General features: G+C 31.1%; 1 protein-coding gene across 1 annotated transcript; it reads left to right on the forward strand.

The window, feature by feature from the left end:
- Window positions 1-513: 513 nt before the first annotated feature.
- Window positions 514-1,813, forward strand: LOC133192748 (complement C1q-like protein 2). Its single transcript, XM_061328761.1, has 3 exons — window positions 514-720; window positions 825-918; window positions 1,411-1,813. Exons 1-3 carry the CDS (start codon window positions 516-518, stop codon window positions 1,811-1,813), a joined length of 702 nt encoding a protein of 233 aa, XP_061184745.1. The 5' UTR covers window positions 514-515.
- The last annotated feature ends 9,485 nt before the right edge of the window (window positions 1,814-11,298 follow it).

The raw sequence follows: 11,298 nt of genomic DNA on the forward strand, positions 1-11,298 counted from the left end.
TACTCGTATTTGAAGATGGGTGCAAATCTACATGTATCTTCAAATGATTGAAATATTTGTATATTATGTTAATTTGCCATTCCATACTAGTAATTCTGTCCGAAGAACATAAATTCCCTGAATTAGCTTGTTTATACTTGTAGCATAGTTTAGTTTTCTGTGCTTAATTAACTTTTGATAATTTTTTATAGGCAGCATAAACCATGAAATAAATTATGAATTGATGAAATACATTTACAGGGTAACCTATTTCACGAACAAAGCAGGGTATTTTTGCATTGGAATACAAACAGACAAACCGAATTGGATTTTTTTTCTTCCAATATATGTTTCAGGTGATAATGAATGTCAATGTTAAAACAAAAAGGATTTTTTTTCTATATTTAATTGCATGATCTGAATTCGTCATTTTCTAGAAGACTACAAGCACTATTAATTTGATAAGAGTTCCTGACACGGATATGTTATCTGTTATTCCTCCATATGTATATATAGATACATATAACGTTGACAGCATGGTATATCCGCTCTTGTTTTTACTTTTTTGTTCTATTTCGGACATCAATTGTCTTCTGAATAAGGCCTATCCCACGCCACCCACGGCAGCGTCCTCCTCGAACACTCTCGATTCCCAGTTTATGCATCAACTTCTTCTTCAAGAACAACAACTCCGGATAGAACTGCAGAAACAAATAACTAGCATCCAGTCTCAGATACAAGGTACGCAAGGAAATTAAATGCATATACATGTATATGGATTTGATTCTTGCGCGTGTGAAAATGCCAAGCAAAATTTATAGTTTACCTCCACCTGTCCTTTTCAGACCTGAGTACCAATGTCATTACATGTGAGAATAATTACAGAAATCTACAAACAAAATTTTCCGACCTGAAAGCCAATCTGTCGACAATTTGTAAGTAAATACATCTTTATTTTGAATATATTTTCCTCAATGTTTACATTAATTAGCAAGATGAATAAAATTAAACACTAGGAAAATCAACGGAAAACAATAATTTGTATTTATTATATGCTTGAATGATTAAATTAATGCAAATTAATGTTACGTTTATTTAAACATGCTTTTCTCATAGTGTATGGCTAGAACTTCAATAAATGTATCCAGTGAAGGAAGATATCATGGTTTGCTTAACGAGTTTGTATCATTTAATCATTGAATCATATAATAATGAATCATATAATAAAATGGTTATTGCTGTTTTTTTCAGTGAGTACGATGATTTAGCCACTTGAGGAGTACAATATTCGGGCTCGATGAATATTGTTCTCCTCAGGTGGCTAAATTATCGTATTGACTGAAAAAAAGCCAATAATTGTAAAATTAGTAAACATGTGCTCATTACATTTGTTTTCTTGATTTTCCCGCCAAATTTATTCATAGCAAACAGCCAAGCGCAAGTAGCTTTCTTTGTGAGGCTTCGTAACAAAATAACCAATCACCACCAATCTACCATTATCGTCTTTGATGACGTCCAACTGAACAAGGGAAATGCTTATGACGAAAACATTGGGACATTCGCTGCTCCTGTCGACGGCATCTACAAATTTGACCTGGTGCTCTCAAGTGACGTAGAAAACGGTCACGGAGAAATGATGCACAATGGCGTCAGAGTACTCGATGTGTACGCAGATAAACACAACCAGAGATGGTTTGGTCGTGGAAGTGGTGCGATTATAGTGCTCATGAATAAAGGGGATAAAATGTGGATTCAAAATACAGATACTGGAAACACAGTCATCAATGCTGGAGTTGAGACAGCATTCTCTGGCCATCTACTGTTTCTTCCATAAAAGAAAAGCTTTAACAAAAGTTATATTCTTTGTTGTTATAAGCGCATAGTTCGAGTATATTGTTGTTATATCCTGGTCAGTCCGTCTGTCACACTTTCCTCTTCCTCAAATTCCCTTTTTTTTATACTAAGAGTAACCAATTCATCTTTTGGAATATGATAGGTGGTGTCATTTAGATATGGAATAAGGTTTCAGAGTTTTAATTTTTATTCTGGAGTCCAAATGGGAGTCGAAAAACGACGTTTTTCCACAAAACCTAGTTCCCAGAACTCCTCTTACACAGTAGCCAAATCATCTTTTGGAAGATGATACGTGGTGTACTGTAGATGCGCAATAAAGTTTCAGAATTTTGATTTTCATCCTGGGGGCTAAACTGAGGTCAAGAAACAACTTTTTCTACAAAATGTGGTTCCCAGAACTCCTCTTTATGCAGTAGCCAAATAGTCTTTGGGAACATATGCGGTGTCCTGTAGATGTGTAATAAGGTTACGGAATTTTGATTTTTGTCATAGGGCGTCGAAATCGCCGTTTACCTCTTCAAAAATACTGGTTTCCAGAACTCCTTTGACATTTTACAAAGTAGCCTTCTCATCTTTTGGAAGATGATACGTGGTGTACTCTAGATGTGCAATAAAGATTCAGAATTTTCATTTTCACTTAGGAGGTCGAAAAACGACTCCTCATGCCTTTTACACAGCCATCTCATCTTTTGCAAGATGATCGGGGGTGTTCTGTAGACGTTAAATAAGGTTTTGGGATTTTCATTTTTACCATGGGGGTCGAAAAACGACATTTTTCATTTTATAAAAATCTGGTTCCCGAACCTCCTCATAATTTAACGCAGTAGCCATTTCATCTTTTGCAAGATGATTGGAGGTGTCATGCAAATGTGCAATTAGATTTCAGAATTTATTTTCACCTTAGGTGTGTTGATAACTTCCATAAAATAAATATTACAAACAAAAAAATTAGCAGAAAAATCCAAATCCTTGTGATGCAACTATTCAACCTTCACAAAAATTTTGATATTTCTTACGCAAAATTTGTACATGAATTTTAAATTTTGCATCAGAAATATCAAAATTCGTTATGACAAATTAATGATTTGTTATAGCAAATTAAGAAAAGATACTGCTGCGGCCCTAATATGCTTCCGTATGTAGTTGTGCTGAAAAAAAATATGTTTGTCTGTATTTATCAAATATTGGTCCTCTTTTATTATAAATCCAGTGATTATAGATTTCATTGATATTTACGTGTTAGTATTTATGACAAATTATGTAAGAAAACAACCGTTTCCTATGATCATGATGACTCTAATTAACCTACACTCAAGCAGAAAATATGCCTTTAATTAATGGTGAATTAATTAAACAACAACAAGACATACGATAAAGCTGGAATCTTGCTAACACGGGCTTCGGCACGGGAAGTAGTCCGGAATCTTGTCTGGTACCTTTCCCACAATTCCGTTCGCGTACTCAATATTGAAGTGCGCGAACGACCGGAATTGTGGGAAGAGTACCTGCCCTAACTGGAATTTTGCTATCGCCCTCAATTATATACTTTAACTGTATATTTTATCGAAATTAACCCCCAGAAACATGAAGTCCATGCAATAGATACACCTGCTCACCTACAAGTCAAATATACTAGTATATACATAAAAAATGCAATTTTATGTATTGATCAGTATTTTATTAAAATAATGGAAAGAATGATGAGTAGTTATTGAAAAATTAAAATTTATTGTATAGATCGAGAGATGATCGATCATATAAAATGTTAGTTAATGTCCAAGCAATGTATCACAAGTGAGTATCTTTCATATGAAACACAGCTTTCTTCATATAAGTCACAAACACAGACTACTATGCTATCCTATTTGAACCCGAAAATTTTTCGAAGTTTCCGTCCGAATGATTTCTTTTTTGGCAGAGAAGGTACCTGAAAAACAAAATTAATTCTCACATGTTAAAGTAAGTTGAATTTCAAATCACTTCATTGATTTTATTTTTGTAACGGAGATATAGCAAAGATATTGCACATTCATCCCTTGAATTCAATCCTCGATCATAGCAACACTGGGTGTTTTTTAACCTTTTTTTTTAAATAAAGTACATTATGATTAAAGACATAAGAGTTGTAGCTTTTCATGAACTATTTTTTACTGAATTACATTCAAATGAAAATAAATGCATTGGTACCATACAAATTACTACATACCATATCTACTCTTGATGTGCATTTGTTATCCATGATTTCTGATTTCTCATGGAGAGTTGCAGTCTCAATATTCTAAAACGGAACAAAAGACTTTGTGAAGCACTTTTTGTAACCCCCCCCCCCCCCTCCATCACTCATTCAAAGAGAATATTAAATAATTATCATCTCCCACGGAATTTACGTAAATATTAAAAATATGCATAAAATATTTACGGACTGTATTAATGGAATGTTTCTGTACATGAAAGTTTTCTAAACGTTTTCCTAAAAGTTAAAAAAAAAGATGGAATCAAATCAATTTTTTACCTGTTGAAAATTCTTAAAAGTTTCTACATTGAAGAGGAATAATTTTCTTGGAACAAATAAATCTTGTTCCTCTTCAGGCATTGCTGTGTCTGGTTTGATGGTTTTCTGTAACACATTGAACCTTTCATCAAAGTACTTAAGGTCAAGATCTCGTAAATGAAAGGTGCCTACAGATTTCTCAAATTTGAGAAATAAATTCCTTTAATGATGCTTTGTAACTTTAGCTTGGTCAAATGAGGTGTTTCGGGACATAATTTGTAGAAAAATAAGACGAAAAATAATATTTTAAACTGTCAATTTCAATGAAAAATTAAGAAAACAAGTCATGAATATGTGAGTTTTTTTTCATATCAGACAAAGGAAATGTATCCAGATTGCCTACAGTCTCTCAGAAAACGGTAATTTGTATGTTCTTGGCCTCTTCTTTAAAATAATATTAAATTGAATATAGGTATCGGGATTACTTTTTACATGATTTCAAATTGAATTCCATGAAAATACTTTATTTTCTACATAATTCTATGAGAGCTGTAGAGTACGGGAAAAAGAAAGTTGAAATTGATTATGACGTCATAATGGATCTAGCACCAAAAAGTTAGTCTACAGTCATTTACTAGATCTTGACCTTAACAATAATTTTAAATTTTATTTTTAATTTTAGGTCAAGATTATGAAAATTATGCAGTCATTTTTTTTTTAGATGTATGAGAATGTTTAAAAATAGAGAACCATCAATGAATGAAAAATGTAACTTACAACTACATCCTTAAGGGCAGGTTCAATGTTTTCTCCTAATTTTCCTTCTTTAAACATTTTTGTCCTGGTGTCTACAGTTACATGTACCTGAAACAAATGTATGAAATGTGTGTGGTTAAAAATTCATCATATCTCAAATGTGAGGTAGCATTGGCTTATGTCTGTATAAACTTAGGTAATAATACACACACTCGGAAATAAAATTAATTCATTTTGTTAAAAACTGCCAAATTTACCATAAGCTCTTTACATATATCAGACATCATTGCCTTTTGCCTTTGGAGCTGTATTCTCATGGTCCAAACTGTCTGCACATAATATTTGATAGAATTAAAACAAGTTTTAATTTTTAAAAAGAAATTAACTTTAAATTTTAGAAAATAATCAAGGGACATAAAAAAAAATCACAAAATAAAAAAAATAGAATAAAGGATTTGCACATGAAAACTTACCATCAGCTCTTTGTGAATCGATTTCCTCATTGTTTCTGCTCTTGCCTTCATTTCCTTTCTACGCTCTACATCTCTGGATGTTACCACCTAAAAAATCATTTTATTTCTTTTTAATTATTGACTTCTTACCCTTTTGCTCTTTGTGATTTTTCTTTATTTTTTAAAAACTTGAAAGTTCCCATATTTTATTCATAGTTAATATTACAATTACTTTTTACAAATTTAAACATTGAAAAAAAAAACAACTGCCAAATATAGTAAAACCTTAAGTTCTTTTAGGATCTCCGACATTATTTTCGTTTGTCTTCTTATCTGCTTTTCCTCCAAATTTCTCTTGGTCAAAACAGTCTGAATAAATGTTTTGATAAAATTAAAACAAACAAAATATTCACACAAACAAGACAGGAACATTAAAATTAAGAACATAATCAAAAGTCTCATTTCACATTATGATAACGAAATTTAATATAAATAAAGGAAATGCACATCAGCACATGAAAACTTACCATCAGCTCTTTGTGAATACATCTCCTCATTATTTCTGCTCTCTCCCTCGTTGTCATTCTATGCTCTGCAGCTCTGGATCCCACTACCTGAATATCAAAAATGATCAGAAATTATTGCATGTAACAATTTACCTTTCTTCATTGTGAATTGTTCTCATTTTTAAGTTCTTGAAACATTGCAAGTCATGACTGAAATTTGTGGCAAATTTACCTTGAGCTCTTTCAACATGATCTCCTTTTGTCTTTGGATTTTTGTTTTCTCCAGATTTCTTTTAGCCAAAACTCTCTGTATAAAAATATTGATTATATTAAGAAAAATTGAAATTTTAATATCAAAGAAAGGTACATCTAATCATGAAAATTATTGTACAAAAAAAATTATAGCACATGAAAATTTTACCATCAGTTCTTCGTGAACTGGCTGCCACATTTTCCTTGCGTTTTCTGTCTCTAAAAATCTGCTTCTTAATCTCACAACCTTTTGAGGGGCTACTTTCTGGAATAAAATTAGAACATTTATCAAACTGAGCTAAAAAAGGGAAGTTAACATCATTTTGCAACTCTCAGTATTAGTCTATTCAGTACCTTTAGTTCTTCCTGCATTTCTTGTTTGAAATTAATCTGCGGATCCATCAATTTTAACTCGGATTCTACCTTTATTAAGTTTTCCTGGAATAAATATGTAATAAATGCATGAAAGACATCGTAGATAACAATAATACCAAAGACGGACTTCATAGAATTTTTTTTTGCGAGACAATTTTTTTTCTTTTTATACACAGTTTGACAAAAATTTCGAAAGGTCTTTAATCATGATGATAAAGAATTCTAAACAAAACCATTACTCTTGTGTATTTAGTCAATCAGAAATCAAATGCATTTTATAAAGCCTTGTATTACCTGTTGCTTTTCCTCTTCTTCAACCATTTCAATCCAACTCTTTTCAAATTTTAGTATCTCTTTTTTTGATTTCTAGAAAAAGAGCAACAAACACTTAAATGAACTCTCTCTCTCTCTCTCTCTCTCTGATTAACTTAATAAATTTTATATTTCTGATATGTATAAAGAATTTTTCACGCCTTGGTAGATTTCGTCAAAAGGCACGAATCTAGTATTTCGACTTATAAAAATTACCAAGAATATTTTTTTAGTTTGAATATGAAAATAAAAACTATTAAAAATGACTGTTTCAGCTATAAGAATGTGGACGTACGAGGCAAGGACAATCCCCCGCTCTGAGGCAATACATTTCTCTACTTTCAAAGCTCAAGGACAAGTTTTTTTTAAAAGAATATTTTGTGCATGAGTAACGTCATCTGTAACATATTTGATTCATTTATTTTATTGAATAACTTTTTGATTGATAATTTGTTTTTTAAGTTGACTGTTAAAGCAAATTTAGTGGAAAATTAATCTATCTGGGCCATTTAAATGATTTTTGAAAGCCAATGGGTAAAGTCTCCGTTCCATATAAACGTTCAAATTACTGGACTCAAAAATGAGTGCAAAATCTCTTTTATGTTTAAAAAAAGGAGACTGAACCCATTCTATATGAAAATTGAAATTTTCTGGAAAAAAAATATGCTTCAAACACTTTATTTATATCACACCGACATTATCTATGTAAATGAGGACTGCGTAGCACAGTGTTTAACGCGTTTAAGACAGATGATACAAACAAAAAATGGATGCCTGGATTGGTGTTTAAAATTCTACCTTTCTGAAACCCTCCGTATTAATCTATACAATTTTTTGTCACCTAAAATCACATTATTGTGAAACTTTGAACAAAAAATTAAAATCTATGCGGTTAACCTTATTCATTTAATTTAAATAAACAAGACTAAAGTCGTTATTTTCAAATTTTTTGGTAAAAGTTTGTTTGCATCATCTGTCCTTAACATTAGGCACCATCGCTAACTTAGGAGTGAGTTCAAATCATGTGTGAGGTTCTATTTTTTTTTTTTTTTTTTTTTTTTTTTTGTCTTTTCACGTAACTTAAAACATAAATGAAAAATAAATTATTTTTAAATAATTCCATGAAATAAGGGAATAAAATGTGTAAAAGATGAGACCAACTAAACAATACATTTTAAGAAAACACTTTTCTTGTGAAATTTAAGAATTGAGAAATATCTTGTTTCAGAGTGGAGAATTGTCCTCGCCTTGAACGCCTCCATTCTTTACCAGTCAACAATACGCCAAGTTAATGTACTACCCAATTAAATTAAACATAAAAATATAATTAAACGGATTTATTTTAAAAATGCTAAAGTAGCGAAATTAAATATACATGTACATGTACTAGTATATGTACCATACGCCAGGGAGTTCAGAGACTGAAAATGGAAAATAAATTATTTATTAATAAATAATCCCATGAAATAAGGGAATAAAATGTGTAAAAGATTAGACCAACTAAACAATTTTTGAAGAAAAAACTTTTCTATGAAATTTAAGAATTGAGAAATATCTTGTTTCAGAGTGGAGGATTGTCCTCGTCTTGTACGCTTCCATTCTTTACCAGTCAACAATACGCCAGATTAATGTACTACCCAATTACATCAAACATAAAAATATAAACGGATTTTTTAAAAAAATGCAAAAAAGTAACGAAATTAAATATACCCGGTACATGTACATGTACTAGTATATGTACCATACGGCAGGGAGTTCAGAGACTGAAAATATATCAATTTTTTTTTAAATTCATGTATTTCAGAGGAAGTCCGTACAAGTCATGAAAGATCATATAAATGTATTTACTCACCAGGTCTTTTACAGGTTCTTCACCAAAGTCCAAAATTAATTCTTCGTCCTGTAATGGATTGGTCAAGAAATGATTTTTTTTATATATGTGAAAACATGGTCGCAAGCCAGTGGTTCATTTTGTGTCCATTCTATTTCCATGGAAACAAAATGAATAGACAAAAACATGTAGCTTGCTACGATGATGTAAAAATTAAGATACATATTTCAACTCAGTTTAGTAAATAATCGACGTAGCAAGATAATAGTTATAAGTTATAACAAAACTTGATGACTTGTTTTATAAAGTTTTATCTTTCTTTCCCTTATTAAGTAACAAAATAAAAAAAGAAAGACTTTTGAGGAGTTTATAAAAGAACTGTATTCATCAATAAAAAAAAAAACATACTCCCATTCACCCCACCTTCTAATAGACATTACGTGAAAAATAATACTATTTTTTGTCTTTGTTCTCAATACCCCCTCCCATATTGCCAATCAAAGCAGAAAGAGTAAGAATAAGTAAGCTAATAAAATACTTACAAAAGGGATGGGAAGCATGTTTACTGGTATATCAGCCGAGCGGCAGGCCAGCTCAGTCAGAATTCCTTGAAGTCGTTCGCTGTTCATTTTTTCACTCGAGACTGCTCTCTGAAAAATAAAAAAAACTTCAAATATTAACGTTATTAACCTTGAATTTATTCCTAAAATATAAGAACTCGTCTCCACAAGAATAAAGTATCCAGAAGTTTTAAAAGTAAATTTCCTTTTTGAACTATTAAAGCCGGAAAGAAGAAAAACTTTTAATTAAAAATTGGTATCAATAGAAATAGCAATTTTACAAATGTCAAATTTCGATCGCATAGAAATGTTATGTACGTTACACAAAAACTGAGAAAATTAAATATTTTATTGTACAGCATACAATCAACGAGGCATACTAAATACATGTAGTGATTAAATCTATACAGCAAAATAGGTGTTCACGAAGAACAACAACAACAACAATTCACTTACATGAAAAGTTTTACTCACAAGCTGCATTTCCATCGCTTTTGTGTAAACAAATTAATTATGACGTCATAGGTCATAAGACCTCCATTGTGACGTAACAATGAGCTTGCATTTTCTCAAAGTATTTTTATTTTGGTAATTACTCTAAACTAAAACGATTCTTAATATCACATGTATATTTAAATTAATCATGGTAAATAATAAATATTTGCGTCAAAAGGCCTTGTACATTAAAAAAAAAAGAGGAAAAATCATATATATATTGGCTTCGAGTCATCTCCCTGTTTATATCCCCTTTTTGATATATTAATGAAAATTGTTTTTAAAAATCAGATTTGAACTGGCGAGGACTTGCACTTTGAATCACCAAGAGACGAAAGCTTGTTCTCCACCCACACTTAGGAAAATATTATAAACTAATTTGCAGTAAATATTCTCACAGTCTACTTACAGTTTGCAAGTCCATTGCTTTGTTGTAAACTAAACTGTACTGTGACGTCATAATCATCGTCAAAGACCGTAAATTCTTTATATTTTAATAGTAAGTACTTTAATTTGAAAACACATAAAATTGCACACATTGCTCTATTTCTTTATGTTTTTGGACTGCTTGACAACATTAAAATTAAAAAATGTCATTTTTTATGAACATGGAATATATTACTTCATTAGACAGTGAAAAGTTAAAATTCTAGGAATAACAAATATTACTATCATACTAATAGCCCATTGTTAAGTGCACCTTTTCGTAAGCAAGGAGAATACTGGATTAGATCCATATGGTTGCAATGACAATTTCAATGAGTGGGAAATTTTTCAAGTCCCGATTGTAGCAAATATGATGGGAATTTTTAACAAAACACAATTCTTAACATAATTTACGTTGTAAACGTAGTCATGGACATCGGTCTTAACCTAATATACATGATGTTTCTTCTGATTCACTACTATACTTTACATTAATAAACAGTTGGGTCTACATCACATTATAATATAAACCGCCAAGTTTTGCGGAAGAGAATACTTGTCGAGTAACCTGTTTTTTCTTAAACTAAAATTTGGCAACAAAGAAACTGACGCTATAAATATATATTTAGTAATATTCTTAATCACAGAAAAGTCCAGTTTTGTATTCCATCATAATTCAAGTTGAAGTCTACACCTTATGCATGTATTTCTTACAAATATTCTTTGACTATTGCTTTCAAATTGTTTAATTACACCCCCCCCCCCCCAAAAAAAAAAACCCATATCGACCATCTGAAACAAAATTATCCTAAGTATTCATCTTCTTCTCCTCCCAACAGTCCTGCTGGGTACGTCATTACTGGTGATGTGAATACAGATAATAATGAAGACCTTTATTAAATCACTCATTTTAAAAGGGTCTAAATTAAGGAAACTTTTTTTTTTAATAAATATTATGAATTCTTCGAAGATTATGCCATACTATGGTTAAATATGAAGGGAAAGACCT

Source organism: Saccostrea echinata, unplaced genomic scaffold, assembly GCF_033153115.1.
Source record: "Saccostrea echinata isolate AGI-Se365-2 ecotype Australia unplaced genomic scaffold, CSIRO_AGI_Sech_v1 ptg000025l, whole genome shotgun sequence".
Lineage (NCBI taxonomy): Eukaryota > Metazoa > Mollusca > Bivalvia > Ostreida > Ostreidae > Saccostrea > Saccostrea echinata.

What these genes read in the sequence shown, in the direction of transcription:
- LOC133192748 (XM_061328761.1), top strand. Translation starts at nt 516, where the DNA reads ATGGTATATCCGCTCTTGTTTTTACTTTTTTGTTCTATTTCGGACATC. An exon ending in CATCCAGTCTCAGATACAAG is followed by an intron (nt 721 to 824) that starts GTACGCAAGGAA and finishes TGTCCTTTTCAG; the next exon opens with ACCTGAGTACCAATGTCATT. An exon ending in AATCTGTCGACAATTTGTAA is followed by an intron (nt 919 to 1,410) that starts GTAAATACATCT and finishes CATAGCAAACAG; the next exon opens with CCAAGCGCAAGTAGCTTTCT.